The sequence below is a fragment of the Coptis chinensis genome, chromosome 2, assembly GCF_015680905.1.
Source record: "Coptis chinensis isolate HL-2020 chromosome 2, ASM1568090v1, whole genome shotgun sequence".
In the NCBI taxonomy this organism is placed as follows: domain Eukaryota; kingdom Viridiplantae; phylum Streptophyta; class Magnoliopsida; order Ranunculales; family Ranunculaceae; genus Coptis; species Coptis chinensis.
The window spans coordinates 101,516,213-101,535,909 of record NC_141457.1 but is presented as its reverse complement, the minus strand read 5'-3'; the positions used below and the strand labels follow the sequence as shown (position 1 = coordinate 101,535,909).

The 19,697-nt window shown below is 32.9% G+C and overlaps 2 protein-coding genes across 2 annotated transcripts; one reads left to right on the top strand and one right to left on the bottom strand.

Annotated features, from left to right (window-relative positions):
* Positions 1-1,887: 1,887 nt before the first annotated feature.
* Positions 1,888-7,572, top strand: ROT3 (Cytochrome P450 superfamily protein). The gene is made up of 9 exons (XM_086591256.1): positions 1,888-2,582; positions 3,047-3,371; positions 3,749-3,898; positions 3,987-4,238; positions 5,949-6,038; positions 6,142-6,220; positions 6,355-6,461; positions 6,826-6,959; positions 7,280-7,572. The coding sequence occupies exons 1-9, from the start codon at positions 2,356-2,358 to the stop codon at positions 7,368-7,370; spliced, it is 1,455 nt and encodes a 484-aa protein (XP_086447382.1). The 5' UTR covers positions 1,888-2,355; the 3' UTR covers positions 7,371-7,572.
* A 9,192-nt stretch (positions 7,573-16,764) lies between these two features.
* On the bottom strand, positions 16,765-18,266 carry DIM1B (Ribosomal RNA adenine dimethylase family protein). Its single transcript, XM_086594878.1, has 2 exons — positions 17,695-18,266; positions 16,765-17,616 (listed from the first exon to the last, which is right to left on the bottom strand). The coding sequence occupies exons 1-2, from the start codon at positions 18,109-18,111 to the stop codon at positions 16,873-16,875; spliced, it is 1,161 nt and encodes a 386-aa protein (XP_086451004.1). The 5' UTR covers positions 18,112-18,266; the 3' UTR covers positions 16,765-16,872.
* Positions 18,267-19,697: the final 1,431 nt, after the last annotated feature.

Genomic DNA, 19,697 nt, shown 5'->3' with positions numbered 1-19,697 from the left:
TACAAGTTCTAACTTTCTTTTGCAGGAGGGTAGGACTAAATAATATTTTGTCTTGCGAGGGGCGCCGGTCCTACCCTTATCTGGCAAAGATGGATATCGGTAAGTTGTAATTCAATTATTTAGATATTAAAACGAGTTAATATAATAGAAGTTTTGCTTGGGAAGAAACTATGTCGGTTGAGATGACGGAACTACCTGTCTTCCAAGCTGAGAATGATTATGTTATGATATATTTAAAGTGTTAGTTGGGATAAGTAAAATTGAATATGTTTATATGTGGTTAGTCTACTCATACCAAAGAAATTTCATTTTTTGACCCATGTTTGCTTTGTTTTTTTTAGCGTGGGTGTGTTCTTAGGAACATAGGTGGAAGGCGATGGAACCGTGGGCGTGTGGTGAATGGATTCTTGCACGGAGCAAAATCCGTTAGTTTTGTTAGGTCTGATTCTTATTGAAAAGATGTAATAACGTAGTTATATTTTCAGCATGACATGAGAACATGGTAGTAAGGACTATTTCTTCAGAGAGTCTGTTTGATGTTTTGTTTGGACGGGATGATATCTTAATTATAAAGTAATGGCGGATAATTGTTGGGATTATTTTAATTTAAGTTGATTCTTGTATGATATGGCTGTTAGGGTTTTGTATGTGTAGTATCCCCGTCATAGTCTGGGTTTTTAAACAAGTGAACATAGTGATGTTTGAGATATTTATATTTCAAATATTCACTTTGTATTGTTTAGAAATTCGGGCTGTGACACGTATGGTTGTTCGTCGCATAATATTTTTCGCGTAACAATCATGAGCTCATCGGAGTAGCAGATCACTAGTTTTCCCGAATTCGAATTTATTGACCCAATAATAATACATTCATTAGTTCATATATTTTGGAAAAAAACAAGGGAAAAAAAATAGTTCATATTTAGGATTTACTGAAATAGAAAGTAATTTACGAGATAAGATCTGATGAGATCCTCCACATTAAAACAAGAGCGATAGCAAATTATATGCTCTCTCTCTACCGAGCAAAAGAAAACTCTTGTATTAATAGAATACTACTAATAAATAATAACAAAAAATATAATATTTTTCCATTTTAATTGATTTTTCGGGGAGGGGGGGGGGGGGGTGTGGGGTGGGCTGATCTTAGACACCCATAAAAATACTCCCGTACTCCAACTTTAAAATAAATAAATAAAATTATTTAAGACATATTTAGGTCCCTAATTTTTTTTTATTAGGTGCATGTACCCAAGACAAAACAAGTCATTTCTTATTTTTATATATATATATTATTATATTTATTTATAATATATATATATATATATATATGAATATTTTTTCCATATATTTTTCTTGAATTTTTCTCCAATATTTTACCTCGCTCGATCTCTAGCAGCATTTCTCTCACCAATATTGAATTTTGAAGTGCAAGATTACAAAGTCGTGTGTTGTTGCTGTTGTTGTTATTGTGTTTTTTTTTTTTTTTGCCCCTATTGGAAATACCACAAATAAATTTAGGAGATATTATTGGATTGAAGCGGTTATTGAGGGTATAACAAAAATTTTAGTTAGTTATGGGGTATGTGAGTGGTTTTATGGGTGTGTCCAAGATCACCCCTTTTCGGGAATAATAGTTTATTTATTCGGTGACAATGATATACCACATTGAGAATTATGATGATTATGAGAAACAAATCCAGATTATTCAGATAAGTATAGAAGAAACAAGAAATTGATTTTGTTGCTAATAAAATAGAGGAATGGACTAAAATTAGTCTGGTTTACCAAATACAGTTAAGAAAAAATGAATAAGCGTGGGATGTACACCCAACTCAAAATAGCTTTTTTCCATTAATAAATAGAGGACTTCTCTATATCTTCAGAATCTGTCTCTCTCTCTCTCTCCATAATACCAAGAACATCATAGATTGATTTCCGACTTTCAACTTTCTTGTGGTACGGTACGGTGCATGGAGGTTGTGTGTGTCCCCGGCCTCTTTCTTTGTCACTACTTACACCCTAATATATGATTTGCCGCATAGAAGCATGTTTACTATGAACTCGTGAAGGGGTTCCAAGAATATAATTTTCCAACATCTTTCTCTTTCACTCACGCTCTATCTATGAGAACTTGCATGTAGTGCAGGGAAGTAGGGACAGCGGGGTTTCGTTAAAAACATTTCTTTTTGTTACTTGTTTGATATGTATATATAGTTCTATCTGTACCGTCTCTTTTGCTTAATACAAATTATCCTTAGCAAAAACAAAAAAAAAAGTTCTAAGTTTCTGCGCAGGAAACAAAAATAAGGTTAATTTCTTTACAGGGAAGTTTCCAAAGTAAAAGATTGAGAAATGGATTTTGTTTTAGGAATTTTGGTATTGGTGGTTGTAATAACAGGATGGTGGTATTGTAATCGGAGGAAGAAAAGTCTTTATATGGTGATCAAAACAAGTTCAGAAAGTAGTAGCAAGATTCCTAAAGGAAGTTCGGGTTGGCCTTTTATTGGTGAAACTCTTCATTTCATTGCTTCTGGTTACTCTTCTCAACCTCTTAGCTTCATGGACAAGAGAAAATCTCTGTAAGTTTTTTTCTCTCTTAAATGAAAAAATATTTCTGTTTATTCTTAAATATAAGCCTATTATAAATGGTTTGATTAATTTGTCACTAATGGTTAAGGCATAGCCTTTGGAGTAGTGGAATGTGGAGACTGAAAGTGTTGTTGCTTCTTCAGGCAGTAACCAGAGTCTCTGAACACTGAAAGGACTATTCTTACTTCCCAATATATCTAACCTTCCTTTCTATTTAATGAAAAGGAAGATATCCCAGCAAGAAAGGTCATGTCCAATTAACTAAAAAAGATCTCTGATTCCTTTTACTCTCTTTATCTTCTTTCAAAAACTGAAACTAAAGTTTCCCAGTTTACATTCTCAACAACATTTATTTTTATTTTATATATATATAATATTTTTCTAGCTAGAAATCTGTTTTTTCATACAAAGGGGTCATCGGTTGCTAGCTTTATGATTTTTCTATTTTGATCAGATATGGAAAGGTGTTCAAATCTCACCTGTTGGGCTTACCTATCATAGTATCCATAGATCCTGAAGTCAACAAAGTGGTTTTACAGAATCATGGCAACAGTTTCATTCCTTATTACCCCAAATCAATCCAAGAACTGTTTGGCAAATCATCCATACTTCAAATGAGTGGCAATGTTCATAAGAAAGTTCATGGACTGATAGGAGGGTTCTTAAAATCCCCTCAACTTAAAGCCAGAATAACAAAGGAGATAGAAAGGTGTGTTGGTATCTCTATGGAGTCTTGGAGGGATAAAGAGCTCATTTACATGCAAGAAGAAACTAAAGATGTAGGTGTTCTTCTTCTTCTTCATTTTTTATTTTCATTTGTGGTCAAAATAAACTTAACTTTAAATTTGTACGGAAAGCTTATTGTCACACACGCTTGAGAAGCAAATTTTGCAGCTGACATAACTGCAAACCATAGTACTAGTCTTGCTGTAGGTGTTATGGAATTGTATGAAGGAAACCCCCATGGTTGTATAAATGGGAGGGCCCTGAGTCAATTCTAGATTTGATAACTGAGCGTCTCTGGACAGTCGGATACCTGTAATTTATCTTAATCTCAATACATACACACACATACATGTCATTTAGCAAAAAAATAAAAGAAAAAGGTACGGAAAGCTTGTCCTAATTATTTGTTTTTGTGATTTGGGCATTTCAGATAACATTTCCAGTTTTGGTTAAAGTTTTAATGGGAGTCGACCCAGGTGAAGATTTGGAGTTTTTGAAGAGAGAATTTGGAGAATTCATTAAAGGTTTGGTTTCTTTACCAATAAAGTTACCAGGAACAAGGCTATATAAATCTTTGAAGGTAACTAAGAGAATTAAATTTGTCATTCATTAATTGTTATATATTTGGTGTCGATTTACTTACCATTTCTCTCTCTCTTAACTTTTAGGCAAAGAAGAAGTTGTTGAAGCTGGTGAATAGAATAGTGGAGGAGAAAAAATTGAAGATGGAGGTAATGACAGGTGATGTGATGGATGCCATGGAAATGTTATTAAGTGATGCAGGCGATTATATACCGTTCGATTCCATCGGTGAGAATATCGTAGAGATGATGATCCCAGGAGAAGAATCTGTACCAATGCTAATGACACTTGCCATCAAATACCTCAGTGATTGTCCTCTGGCTCTCCAACAATTAAAGGTAAAATAAATAGATTAAATTGATATTTTTTGGTTTTAATTAAGGATTTAAACTGGCAACTTTTTGAAATATTATCCGAGAGGCTGCAATATTTACATTACACGAATAATGCACCCTTACGAGTACATATTCGGTAGTCCTAATCCTAACTCTTTGGTTAGGAATTAAGAACTCATTGTTAGGAATTAGGAATTATATGGAAGAAATGGGACCGATTTCTTTTTGGATGTGTCCACATCGTGATGGAAAGCCTTGACTTCGGAGTACTTATCATTTAACACATGCACGTGTGGGAAGGAGATGGGGATAGGGATGGGGATGTGAAAGCCCACCACTCCAAGAATGCTTTGGGACCTTTTCCATTCCCGTACAATCTTAAATGTCTGTGAGCCCACATCTAAAACTTTCTAGAAGAGATACGGTATTACAACGGGGGCATTGGGCCCTCCCCTGGACTTTACCATTTTTAACCCGATGGTATAAAATGCAAACACATAATTGCACAGTATCATCTCATAGTTACTCAAAATCATCATATTTTTTTGTGCTTTTAAGATTGTTTAAGATTGATTAGTTTACATCTTAGAATGCTTAAAGGCCTAGAGATTTGGATGGATTACTCGACTTGAATGTAACGTTGCTAGGCCCAGTAGGGCTGTCAATGGATTTTGATAACCTGATAACCGACTCAAACCAAACTAATAAAAAAATAATTTGGGTTTTGGAAATTTAGTTTGTCCTCCACCAAACCGATCCGATAAGATATTGTTTTGGTTTCAGATTTGTCCTCTACCCAACTGATATGAACCAAATCTTAGATAAGATGATATTTTAGTAATATTTATAATTAATTTTGTATAGGTTTTATCAATTATATGTCTAAAATTAATTAATTTGATTTAGGATTTAATTGATTTTGTAGTTTTCTGTTAAGTCGGTTTCGGTTTGTAATACATCTTATCTTATCGGTTTGGTTTCAGATTTAATCATTGACAATCCTAGGCCCAGAGATTTAATCATTGTAAATCCTAACATTGGCACCTAATACATACAAATTCATCATGGTTGGCAAGAGAGTAAGAGACGTTATTTGAACTATGTCCATAATTTGGTCTCGACTTCTCATATGTACGTATGAAAGAATGAAATGCTTCTTTCTTTATTAATGAAAATCAACATTTACAAATCAAATAAATAGGATGGGACTTGATTGTGAGCCAGCCAAAATAAATTCTCAGCCTTATCAAACTGGAATGTGGATATGTTGCCCAAGTCTTATCAAACTGGGCCCTTATAGGGTTGAATCACTGTAGACCGAGAACTGATTGATATTTGGTAAATTATCATCTCTAGCCCTTCACTGCCACCAAAGGACTCAGGGAGGACAGCAAAGATTTCCAGTCCTCGAGTATTTCTAATGTAACTTCGTAGGACACAAAAGCATCCCATGAAGAATTGTATCAAACAAACAACATTGTACAAGTATATTACGACGCAATTTTTTGGTCAGGATAATCCGAGTCTCAACAGCAAGAATTCATAAGGTTTTTACACTAGAAACACTATTTGTTTTGTCCTACATAAAAGTTACAAAAACATTATCGTTGGTAGAGGACTACTCTCCCTACTCTTTGTTTTTCGTTGTCAAGCCAAACGTATTGCATGAAGCACTTCACAAGTGATCTGATCTATTTTGTGTTACAATGGTAGGAGGAGAACATGGATTTGAAGACACAAAAAAGGCATTTGGGTGAAGATTATCTTTGGACAGATTACATGTCCTTGCCATTTACCCAAAATGTGAGTTGCTCGTATATTAATTCTCATAGAGAACTATTATTAAGTTTGTTCTAAATCGCTTAATAAAATATAATAATATTTTCTCTATTATTATACTGTCAAGGTGATTAGTGAAACTCTTAGAATTGCAAACATCATCAATGCTGTTTGGCGAAAGGCTATTAAAGATGTGGAAATTAAAGGTACTGATATAAATTCCTGTTTTGAAGGCTGTGTTTTCCTTTTCAGTGCTAACTACAAGTTGCATAATGGGAAGTAGTGAAGTACTCTTGTAGGTGTTAGTTATTTGAATTGTACGAGTGGTTTTTCCTTTCAGGTTATTTGATCCCCAAGGGATGGTGCATGCAGGCATATTTTAGTTCAGTTCACATGGATGAAGATAATTACGAAAACCCATATCAGTTTGATCCATGGAGATGGCAGGTCTGTCTTATCAATACTGAAAATACTTACAAAAAACCCATAATAAAATTTAATTATCAAAAAATAAAATAAAAATCAATACTGAAAATACTTACAAACTACTATTTATGCATTAGACCAAAAAAAAAAAAAATACAGAATTTCACGTGGAATGAGTGCTATGCATGTTGTATCAAAATATACTACTTGACCATGGATTAACTCTTTTTTGAAAAAAAAAATAATGATAATATCAAAAAGCAGCTTATAGTTGATAGTACTGTTGAAATTAGTTCCATCATCTAAAGCTGTATTCTTATACATAGCAGAGTTTATTGATTTGATTGTTTCCTTCTTTACTGATTCAGTTTGTTTCTATTGGCAGACTAAGGCAGGACATGTTAACAACTATAATACTTGCTTCACACCCTTTGGTGGCGGGCAGAGACTCTGTCCTGGTCTGGAATTCTCAAGGCTCGAAGTTTCGATTTTCCTCCACCATTTTGTCACCAGTTATAGGTATTATTACTTGCTCAAACAAAACTATATCAACATTCATTGACTGCTTAAATAGAAATGAAACCTCCACCATCCATGATCGATCAGTGTTACAAATTTGCTATATTCAAAATGTTTGAACTTAGACTTTGAGACAAAAGACTTACCAGCATTCGACGAGGTAGGTCCTATTGTCAAATGTATATGATTCCATATGTAAATTCATATGGTCATTTTCTAAATACATTAGATGATACAATAATCAATTGTAATGAAATAAGTTTTCCGATTTTACTGTAGAGTTGTTTTTCAACTGGATTTGTGTGTTTGGATGTGTGCAGATGGGTGGCTGAGGAAGATTCTATAGTAAGTTTTCCGACGGTGAAGATGAAGAGGAAACTACCCATCAGAGTGACACCAGTCAAAACTTAATATTGATCAATCACATATTAGGACATTTCGCCCAGCGGAATTTCATAGATTTTTTGGAGTCAACTCTAAAGTTTCAAAGATCATAGAGGTTCAATGAAGTAATGATCAAACAGATACATATGCTCATTATAAGCTAATGATATGATGTTAGTATTTGTCGTATTAGTAACAAAATGAATGGATTCAGAGATTTGTAGTGTTAGTTCTGATGTCATTGTCTTTTTGATTGCTTGGGGTTGTTTCTCCATCCTTGAACTTTGAATGCAAGTGGGTGGATCTTACTAGAGTTATCCTTTGATTTGCTCTCTAAATTTTTGGGAAGTATTGCATTGTTAAAGAGATAAAAGGAGGGTTGGTTTCTGTCCCTGTCTTAAGTTTTTAACACACGTTTGCACAAACGAGAGTCTAATTAGGCCCACCTCCATTCATTTACTTGCAATCTGATTGCTATCTCTCTCCTACAAATCAAAAACCTCTGTGCTTGGTTTGTAGCTCTGAATTCCGTCATGAATTTTTTTTCCAAGTTATTTAGAACCACTGCAAGAGCACATTCAACAACCCGACTTGGGCCTCCTGTGCTCTCTACACAAGATTAAGTATATCTAAAATGTAAAATATTCAATTATAAGCAAACTTTCCAATCATTCAGAAACTGGAATTTAGGATCATTCTCAGCATTTTCTCTCAATTACTTGAACAGTTAAACTTTACACGTGAGAACCATCAAAAGTTCTGAATGAATCAGTTGGTGAATGCAAGCCGCAAGCCGCATTCACCAAACACCAAAAATATGTGGCTTATGCTAGACTGGGTTGACACATTCTTCACCACTCCCACAATACCCATTTTGAGCCAGCAGGGTATAATATGTCGCTTACTGAATAAATTATTTATTGTCATGCGACTAAACATTATACTAGGGTGAAATTTTATCCATCAAGGGGAAGGAAGGAGGAACAGAAGTGCTGTTCCAAATTGTTCTGAAATTTTTACACGTCTGAATCTGATGAAGTGTAGTGAACAAATTGTCATATATTACGACAAACAATCAAATGCAATATGGCAGTCATTGAAGACTATCATCACTAACTCTTTCAAGTTTCTTATGACCAAGGACTAGCTAATTCAAACAAAGAGAAGTTAAAGATTACACATGCAGACTTCATTCAAAGAATAATACAAAAGTTTTCAAAAATCTGACTTCAATATAGAAGCAAAAGCATCGTTACCAGTCACAGATGAAGGTTCTTGTGATTTCTGTTTTATGTGGACTTCAAGGGTCAAGCTGTATTCGCCTTCTCTGTCTCAAGTTTGTGTAGCTCTGCTAGCCTCTGAGCCCAAGCTCTATCCCTTGCAACTGCCGCCATTTTACGCTCTATCCTCAGGTTTCTCTTTTTCTTTTTGGCCTCCTGCACCAGAACTTTCCGTTTCTTTGCTTCTGACTGGTAAAATATAAATATAAAGAAGTTATTTTAAAGGAACACAACCATTTCATAAAAGCCTTACTGAAAACCTGAAGAAGACCATAAACTTAAAAAATAATAATAATAAATAAAGAAATAATGCAAATAATAACCAACAAGGAAGAAAACAAACTTTGATGATTTTAATTGAGTGAAAAACTGTACAAGAATTGGAAATCAACATTTCTAGTAAGTATGGTACTCATCCTCTTTCGAAATACTAGTGAAAGTTATCATCATGCCAATGTAGCTGCCTCAGGTTAGGTTCCTGTATCATCTACATGGGGCCATAAAGAGCGTTTGTCCACACACAAAATACTGCCACTCACCTAGACAGACAATCAAGCATGTAATCCATTTATTCAGTGTAGAGCTACGCTACAGAATAGGTGGGCTGAACAGGTGGTCTCTGTTCCTGTCGCAAGTGCAGGAGCGGTGTCGGCCCAAGCAGAAAGTAAGTGGAGTGCTATATTACACTAAAATGTGAATGTGGTTGCAGACAAATTAGTCTATTTCAACCTTTGTTTGGTAGCTTCTCTACTCCTCTTAGTGGAGTAGGATACTCTGTATTTACCAGGGAAAAAGGGGATTGGTTTTAACATCTCTTCTTGCAATATGGTAGTAGAGGTTTGGAAAGATAATTATGGAAGTAAGATATGGCTTGCAGATTCGGTGAGAAATATGTATGCAATATACATGGTGAATTTTAACAAGGAGCTGTAAAACAGAAAGAAGAACGCTACCCTATCTTCCCTGACTATAATTCGGTTGAAGGTAATCATTAAAAGTAAGTGTTTCTGACTATATTTGCAACTTCAGGGGACAAAACAACACTGATCAGCAATGAATCCATTCAAAATTGTCTCAGCGAATATAAGGTTGCAGTTACAAAAACTTAGGAGTTGGGATTAATTTTTATAGAGCTAGAAAGCCAACTACATGACCCCCTGGAGTAAATCATGGAACACGAGATCACACATAAATCTACATAATGCCGAAACAAAAAAGACATTGAGAACCACCTAAGAAGAAGAAGAAGGAAATATAGCTTTATAAACGCCTTTCTCTGCGCAATTCGTTTCTTCTCATTTGCATTCCGCCTGGTCTTCTTTTGGGATATCGAGTTTCAGTTAAGATATGAAGACCTCTATTATAACTGAAGAGCAATGATTGACTCGGTTGACGAATTGAGTCGAGCCATGATCGAAACTCGGATGCCATTGGAAAACGAATGGGGTTGTGGGTAAAAATTGATCGGGTTAATGGTCGAACAATATTTCTAAATGCTCCCCATCCCGTTCTCTCTCTCGAAAACGAAAATTTTGGAATGGTCGTATTTGTGATGTTGGGCTTCAAAAACATGATAAAAAGCCTACGGGCTCAACAGGAAAAGAAAAATATTTTTGACACATGACCGCAAGATATCTCCGTGGCGAGAACTAATAGGAAAAGTGGAAAACTGACGGAGACTGCTTTTAAGAAACGCCTACCAGTTCTAATGTTTTCGGGCAAGACGTAGTTCTGTTACATGATCAGTGGTCCGTTGTAACTTGATTCAGTGGTCGATATTTGGAGATATTTATCTAAATTTTAAAAATATATATAAATACATATATATAAACCGCAAATTTATGATATTTTGAGATATTTTTGATATTTTGTATATATATAATAATTTTATTTAATATTTATCATTATATTTCAAATAAATATTTCATGATATAGTTCAATGTCAAATTTCAAAAAGGGATATATCCACGATACATATATCCCTGAATTCTCAATTTGATATTTTTACGACTTGATTAACTAAACATTGCATTCTAGTGTTTTATAGGCATAAAACGCACTGAGCTAATTCTCGGGCTGTAGTCTGGCTGTCCGAATAGTTTGGTGGTATAGCTAGCAGTTCATCTGGGAAATAAACAATTATCATACATGCCAAACACATTCTATATATGCAAGGTTGGCTAGGCCTTCGGAGAGAGACAGTACATTTGTTATGTGGGTAAAGGTTTCTTGGGTTTGGTTAACTCCCAAGGAAAACCATGATCATTCCAGTTTGAACTTTGAACTACTAGAAACTGTTAGAGCAGTTTTTAGGAGAGCAACAAAAAAAATACCAAAATTTTGAACCAAACCAAACACCAAACCAAAAAAACACCAACCATCTTTAGGAGCAACATCAAATTTTCGACATCAAATGACGCGGTTTTGGATAAACTGCGTTATATAGCCCACGCGGTTTTCCCAACACCGCACCAGTGAAGCCTATCTTAAAAGCCCAAGCCCATGCGGTTTTTCAAAAACCGTGCGATCCACTTTCTTATTCTTTTTCTTTCCCAACAAAACCGCGTGACCACAATCTAGCCCAAGCCCACATGGTGTTGGCAAAACCGCGCGGTTAAAAACCACGTGAGTGATTTGATACAGCATCAAAGCTAGAACTGTTTGGTTTGGTGTTTTCATCAACACGTGACTCTCCTGAAGTTGAAAAAACACCAAATTGTTGAAAATTTGGTGTTTGATGCTAGGTTGGTATCACTCCTAAAGATGCTCTTAGATGATCCTTAGATATATATTATAGCTATACCATCTTGGCTTTATTTTTCAAGGCTTTACAGAGTCTCCAACTTTTTCTAAACTCTAATACTAATTACGGAAAAAAAAATCCAAATCTTTAGATATATATTATAGTTATACCCTCACCAATATATTTTTTGGAGCACTTTAGAGACTCCAATTTTTTCTAAACTCTATTACTAATTATAAAAAAATATGATATAAATAAATAAACAATCTCATATAGAGTTTCACAGAATGTCCAACTTTTTCTAAAATATATAGCTAATTACAGAAGAAAAAAAAACTAAATTGCAAAAAATAATATTTTCAACCAAAAACGATTTTCCTAAAATCCTTACACTACAAAGAATAGTTTCCACACTAATCTCAGACGAAATTTAACATAACAAAGTTTCTTTCTAGAAAATGATAATGAAACAATGAAAGAACAAAGGAAAAAATGAATTGAGTTGCTTGAACATTACTTTATGCATTTGTTAACCACATATATAACTGGAAAAAAGGAAAAAAAAAACTAATCATAAAATAAGTAATAGTGTACACCAAAAACAAATAAAATTGTATTGTATGCAAATAAAGTTGAATCAATTTGAGGTGTAAAATTTAGTCATAGTTAAGGATTTCAAAAACCACATGCCACAATAATTATGATATATTCTAATTAAATTTATGAATTTTATAATTTCCAATTTTAGCAGAATAACGAGATTCAGTTAAAACGGACGTTAGCTTAAATAAATTATATAACTATTGATTTAGTTAAAATAGACGTTGGGATTAAATAAATTATATACCAAACCAAACCAAACCAAAACAAATTACATGTGAAAAATTAAATTATATAAAAAATAACATCACAAAATATATAATAGCAATTGGAAAAAAAAGAAAAAAAAACCCCAATAATAACAAATATTTTCAAATATATATATCTTGCATGAAACTAACGTCAAAGAACAATTACCGAGAAACAGAAAACTAGATGCAAATGCATTGAACTAACCTCAAATAATATTTAACAGGAAATCGAAAATTGGATGCACATGCAAACATTAAACTAATAAACTAATCTTAAAAATTAATTAATGGACAATCAGAATATTGATACAAGTGCATTAAACTAACCTCAAAAAATAATTAACGGAAAATCAAAACTTGGATGCAAATACATCAAACTAACACCAACAAATAATTGTCGGGAAATCGAAAACTGGATGCAAATGCATTGAACTAACCCTCAGAGATTAAATTATCGGGAAATTGGAAATTGGATTCAACTAACCTAAAAAAAAATAACTAAATTGCAAAAAACAATATTTTCAACCAAAAACGATTTTCCTAAAACCCTTACGCCACAAAGAATAGTTTCCACACTAATCTCAGGTGAAGTTTAACATAACAAAGTTTCTTTCTAGAAAATGATAATGAAACTATGAAATAACAAATGAAAAAAATGAATTGAGTTGCTTGAACATTTACTTTATGCATTTGTTAACCACACATGTGACTGGGAAAAAAAAAAAAAAAAGTAAACTAATCATAAAATAAGTAATAGTGTACACCAAAAACAAATAAAATTGTATTGTATGCACTATATATATGGGTCTAACAAATAAAGTTGAATCAATTTGAGGTGTAAAATTTAGTCATAGTTAAGGATTTCAGAAACCACAAGCCACAATAATTACGACATATTCTAATTAAATTTATAAATTTTATAATTTTCAATTTTAGCGAATAACGAGATTGATTAAAAGCGGACGTTGACTTAAATAATGTATATAAATATTGATTTAGTTAAAGTAGACGTTGGGCTTAAATAAATTATATACCAAACCAAACCAAAACAAATTACATATGGAAAATTAAATTATACAAAAAATAACATCACAAAATATATAATAGCAACTGGAAAAAAAAACCCCCAATAATAACAAATATTTTCAAATATATATAATACTGCATGAAACTAATGTTAAAGAACAATTAATGAGAAACAGAAAACTAGATGCAAATATATCGAACTAACCTCAAATAATATTTAACGGAAAATTGAAAATTGGATGCACATGCAAGCACTAAACTAATCTTAAAAATTAATTAATAAACAATTAGAATATTGATACAACTGCATTAAACTAACCTCAAAGAATAAATATCGGGGAATCAAAACTTGAATGCACATACATCAAACTAACACCAACAAATAATTATCGGGAAATCGGAAACTGGATGCAAATGCATTGAACTAATCCTCATAGATTAAATTACCGGGAAATCAGAAACTGGATACAACTGTATTGAACTAACCTAAAAAAAATAACTATAAATTAGAAACAGAATGCAAATGCGTGAAACTAATCTTTACAAATAATTAACGAGAAATTGAAAACTGGATGCAACTACACTAAACTAATTTCAAAAAAGAAATTTGATGCAAATGCATTGAACTAACCTCAAGAAATAATTAACGAAAAATCAGAAATTGGATGCAAATTCATTGAACTAACCTCAAACAATAATTAATGGGAAATCAGAAACTATATGCAAATACAACCTCATTGAATAATAAACGAGAAATCGAAAATTGGCCGGATGCAAATGTATTAAACTAATCTAAAAAAATGATTAACGGAAAATCGGAAACTAGATGCAAATGCATTTAACTGAGCTCGAAAAATAATTAGCAGTAAATTGGAAATTGGATGCAAATGCATTAAACTACAACAAAGAATAATTAACAAGAAATCGAAAACTGGATGCAACTGCATTGAACTAACCTAAAAAAATAAATAACAGAAAATCAGAAATTGGATGCAAATGCATTGAACTAACCTCAAAATATAGTTGTGTTATATGTTGTGGGAATGTCTCGATAAGTATAGTTTTGCATTTAAAAGCGGTGTTTATCTAATCTTTTTTTTTAGATAATTGGGAACACCTTCCTATTCAAGTAGCTTCAATATGAACTTTATCTTATTAGACAATTTCATAAAACTTAAATCAAACTTCTATTATTAAACAACAAATGAAGTTGAAGGGTTTTATCAATGGCGAGTTATTTTTTTTAAATAGAGAGCACGTGAGGTTTTCATATTATAAGAAATTTGGATGAGTGAGCAATATAATATCTGTATATAATAGTTATGCATATATAGTTGAATATATTTTTCAGAATAATTAATATGACAGGACTTGTTCGTAGATAATCTTTGAAGATCCCACATAGTGAGTCAAGTATATAATTTAAAGAATAATTAACGGAAAATTGGAAACTGGATAATGTTTGATGATCCAATATAGTAAATCAAGCATAATTTATTTTTATGTCATGCTTGCAAAGACACTACATATGGATAAGTAGAAAGTTGGTATTACACATCACATTGGATAATTAAAAGGAAATCGAAAACTGGATTCAAATACATTGAACTGAGCTCAAAGAGTAATTAACGGAAAATTAAAATTTTTATGCAAATGCAATAAACTAAACTCAAAAAATAATTAATTAGAAATCGGAAACTGGATGCAACTGTATTAAACTAACGTCAGAGAATAACTAATGAGAAATTAAAATTGGATGCAAATACTTGAAAAATATTTAACAGTAAATCGGAAACGGTATGCAAAAATGCATCAAACAAACCTCAAATAATAATTAACGATGAATCAGAAACTGGATGTAAATGCATTGAACTAATCTTAAAATATAATTAACCGGAAATCAAAAACCAAATGCAACTGCATTGAACTAACCTCATTAAATAATTGACGGGAAATCAGAAACTACATGCAAATATATTAAAATAACCTCAAAGAATAGTTAACGGGAAATTAGAAATCGGATGAAATTGCATCGAACTAATTAAAATCTCAAAGCATAAATAATCATAAATCATAAACTAGATGCAGATGTATTGAATTAACCTTAAAGAGTTATAAATGAAAAATCGAAAGTTGTATGCAAATATAATGAACTAATCTAAAGACTAATTAACGAATATATAAACATAAAAAAATGGATGCAAATGCACTGAACTAACCTCAATGAATAATTAACGGAAAATCATAAATTTGATGCAACTGCATTGAACAAACCTCAAAAAATAATTAACAGGAAATCGAAAACTTGTTGCAAATGCATTAAACTAACCTCGAAAAATAATTAATGGAAAATCGAAATTGGATGCAAAACCGCATTGAACTAATCTCAAAAAGAATAATTAACGAAAAATAAAAACCTGGATATAAGCGCATTAAACTAAAATCATATATTAACTAACGTGCCGGAAATCGAAATTGGATGCAATATCCTTGATGAATATTTAACGGAAAATCGTAAACCGAATGCAAATGCATTAAAATAACCTTAAAGAATAGTTAACTATAAATCGAAAACCGGATGTAACTACATCGAACTACCCTCAAAGCATAAATAACCGGAAATTGATTGGAAACTAGATGCGAACTAACTTCGAAAAGTAATTAATGGGAAATCAGAAACTGGATGCAGATGTATTAAACTAACCTCAAAGAGTAATTAATGGAAAATTAGAACCTTAATGCAAATGCAATTAACTAATCTCAAAGAGTCATTAACGAAACATTGAAAACTAGATGGAACTGCACTGAATTAATTTTAATGAATAACTAACGAAAAATCGTAAACTTGGTGCAACTGCACTAAATTAACCTCAAATAATAATTAACGGAAAATAAAAAAACTTGATACAACTACATTGAATTAACCTCAAAGAATAATTAATGAAAAATCGGAAACTAGATACAACTACATACATTGAACTAGCCTCAAAAAATAATTAACGTAAAATTAGAAACTTGATGCAAATGCATTGAACTAACCTCGAAATATAGTTATATTATATATAGGGAGAATATAATATCTCGACAAGTATAGTTTTACATTTTAAGTAGTACTTATTATAATTATTTTATTATGATTGAGAATGCCTTGCTATTTAAGTAGCTTCAATATCATCTTCGCCACATTGAGCACTCTCACAAAATTTTAATCAAACTTCTATTATTAAACATAACAACCAAAATAAATTGACGGATTTTACCAAGATTTGGTGCTTTCGTTTGATAGAGAGTGGTGCAAAAAATTTAAACAAGTGATTAATATAATTTTCATATCTCATAACTATGAATAGTTGTTAATATTTTTTAGAATAATTTAATATAACGACATCCGTTCGTAAGACGGGTTCGAAAGCTAGTATATACCAATAGATAAACCTACTAACTAACTGGTTGCTATTCTGTTTCCTCCTATATCCAAACAGCCCCAAAAACATAACACTCTAGTACTATAACAAACACTGTAACATCTCAATGAATAGTCATCTATTGCATGCCATTGACAAATATAGTTACTTTCGTAGGTGACATAGTTTGACAGTGATTTCCAACTAGTAGGTGTTGCTCTACATTCAAGTTGTTGCATATGTTACAACAAATTCGTCTTTTCTCTTTGCCTGATGATGAAAATGAATTCCAGCTTGGTTGAACAGAGTGAGCAATCGCAATAGTTCCTCATTAGACAACTTGGACGGCCTCTTATCTTCAAACTCACCCGCTTTCAGAACTCCAACAATCTTATCTTTGAACAGACTCATCGCCATTTCCAAACAGACTAGGGAACATTCTCCTTCATCATCTTTCTCGTCTTCCTCATCTCTATCATCAAAAGAGTACTGCTCCACACCATTTTCTTCAAATACATCAATCATTTGAGACCTCTTGAACAATTCCACTACCTTTCTCTTCTGCTTAAACGTAGCACCGAGCGTCTTATTCTTCTTACTAAAACACGTCCGTGTGAAAGCCCACCACTCATTAATATCCACGCCTGGAACTTCACCTTTCCGATGGATTTTGACAACTGAAGAATCAACTTTCGGACAGGGAACAAAATCTCTCTTACTTACATCCATGACGAACTTCACATCAGCAACCAGCTTCACATTCACTGCCAAACGATTATACTCGGAATCCCCAGGGTTAGCGAGAAGCCGACGAGCAAACTCTTTTTGTAATAACAGTGTGCAACTTCGAAATGTATTAGTTCCAAACACAATTTTCGCAATTAAAGGTGAAGATATTCCGTATGGAATATTGGCAACAATAATATCAAAATGTGGAAATTCCGCCTTCAATGCATCTTTACATATAACCTACAAAAACAAACCAGCATTTTAAGGCATGAAAAAATTTCAGTAATGCATTTTATCAAACAATATTAAGTTCCTTACTGTGACCCGGTCTTGAAGTCCGTGTTCAGATAAGCGAGTGTTAAGAATCTGAATCATTCTCGGGTCAATTTCAATAGCAACAACCTTTTGAGCTACCTCCAAAAGTTTAAGAGTAAGATTACCAGTACCAGGACCAATTTCGAGTACTGTATCAGTTGGTCTTAGTTCTGCTTTTCTAACAATAGCATCGAGAACTCGAGGGTTTGTTAGAATGTGTTGGCCCCTACTCTTGTGTAAGTAAATGCTACATTCTGCACCTACATTCTTGGTCTTTTGCTTCCTTTCGTATGGGTTGTCATTGTCATTGTCACTGTAGTTTTTGTGATTATAGCGGTGGGGTGATTTCGTGACGAGTAAGCGAAGAGATTGTTTGAAAGGGAGGAGCGCTAGTGAAAGAGGCTTAATTCGGCGGAGCATTAATTTTGGTTGAGTTTTTGAGGATTGAAGTTTTTATTTTTCCCTCCCCTACGAAGAGATTGTTTTTTTTCCCCGTTCAGGAATGTCGGAATTCCGGGCAGCTTCAAAAACCGGGCTTACACTTGGAATGTATAATCTAAAATACTTTAAAGATTACGCCTCTTATCTACAGTGGGGCAATAGTATTTTATTATTTTTTTAATGTATCTCTTGGTTACTTGGTCATTTGTTATTTGCCCATCTATTTTTTGATATTTACCTAATTTATCCTATTTAAAAGAGAGAGAGAACAGTTGTTAGGCATAAAAGAGAGAAAGATATGGTTGGATGAAGAGATCTCTTGGTTACTTGGAATGTATAATGTATATTAACCATTTCGATTCCGTTTCGTTTGTTCAGGAAAACAGAAATAATTCGTCCCGGAATGACGAACACTACTCAAAATTCCGTTAATTTAAATGTCGAAATTATTGCAAATAAAATAACTAATTCTCGAAATTTGTGCATTTCGAGAAACTGCGACCCATACAGAAATCTGCGGTAAACTCTTTGGTATAAGTGTCGTGTTTGAAATTCGGTGAGAAATGGAGGTAAGTGTTAAACACTTTATAAATAGTGTTACAAATTGATGGATGGGGCGGGACAAGTAGGCAGTGGTCACCCCCAAAGCTAAGATTTCAGATTTTCAAGCTCTATCTAATTAATTAACTATTAGATTTTGATTCGCCCGAGATCTTTCAGAATATTATTTATGTATTGAAACACTATTAAAGATTAAATGTGTTTCATGTTCCAATACGTACTCTATCAATTTATCACATATGTCCTATGTAGTCTAGGTAAGATATAATTTCTTTAATTGACTCTTATTTTGTATAAATTTAAGTAAACAAATAAACTAATAATTGAAATAATGTAAATCTTCAATAATCATGAATTCTTTTTTGTCGTCGGTTATGCATTACCACTCAAGATAAATAAAAAAATTCTGAAGAGTTAAGGTCAACAATTTCTGAGGATCCCAATAGACGTTTATGTATACTCTCTCATGTAAAAGTTTATATCAAAAAGTTTTCAGCTCATAAACATTGCCTCTAAAAAAAAATATAACCAATGACTTCTGTGTTTGATGGACTATTCATATTTACTTCAGGGCCAGGAGGACCAATTGTTTGCCTATTCCCATGGTTGACCTCCAAGTTGGCTGGAGTTATTGTTTGAAGTTAAGGCAGTTCTAGTGCCTTACTTGGAGTCCTTATGCTTATTTGGAGAGTTAAGTTAGATGATTCTTGCGACAACAAAAGGGGATAATATTGAGATCTCTCAGCGGGTTCAGGGAATCGGAAAAGCTAATTTTGTCCCAACTCTAAGCCATCATCTATGCCTAAACTATAATATATGAGAAATTTTTAATAACTGTTCGTTTTGTTGATGGTAGATTATGAAAGATTTCTTAGGGAGTCCAAAGATTCAAGTTAAAATTCTACTGTTACACAAACTATCTTTTAACAAAAACCCCATTCAAAGTGTTGATGTTCTTGAATACTTATCGACTATCTATAGACAATATATAGCTTGCAAATTCA

Excerpts from the sequence above, each read along its gene's own strand:
- ROT3 (XM_086591256.1), top strand. The coding sequence starts at position 2,356 with ATGGATTTTGTTTTAGGAATTTTGGTATTGGTGGTTGTAATAACAGGA. Across the intron at positions 6,039-6,141 it reads CCTTGCCATTTACCCAAAAT|GTGATTAGTGAAACTCTTAG; the intron begins GTGAGTTGCTCG and ends TATACTGTCAAG. Across the intron at positions 6,960-7,279 it reads CATTTTGTCACCAGTTATAG|ATGGGTGGCTGAGGAAGATT; the intron begins GTATTATTACTT and ends GGATGTGTGCAG.
- DIM1B (XM_086594878.1), bottom strand. The coding sequence starts at position 18,111 with ATGCTCCGCCGAATTAAGCCTCTTTCACTAGCGCTCCTCCCTTTCAAA. Across the intron at positions 17,617-17,694 it reads GACTTCAAGACCGGGTCACA|GTTATATGTAAAGATGCATT; the intron begins GTAAGGAACTTA and ends TTGTTTTTGTAG.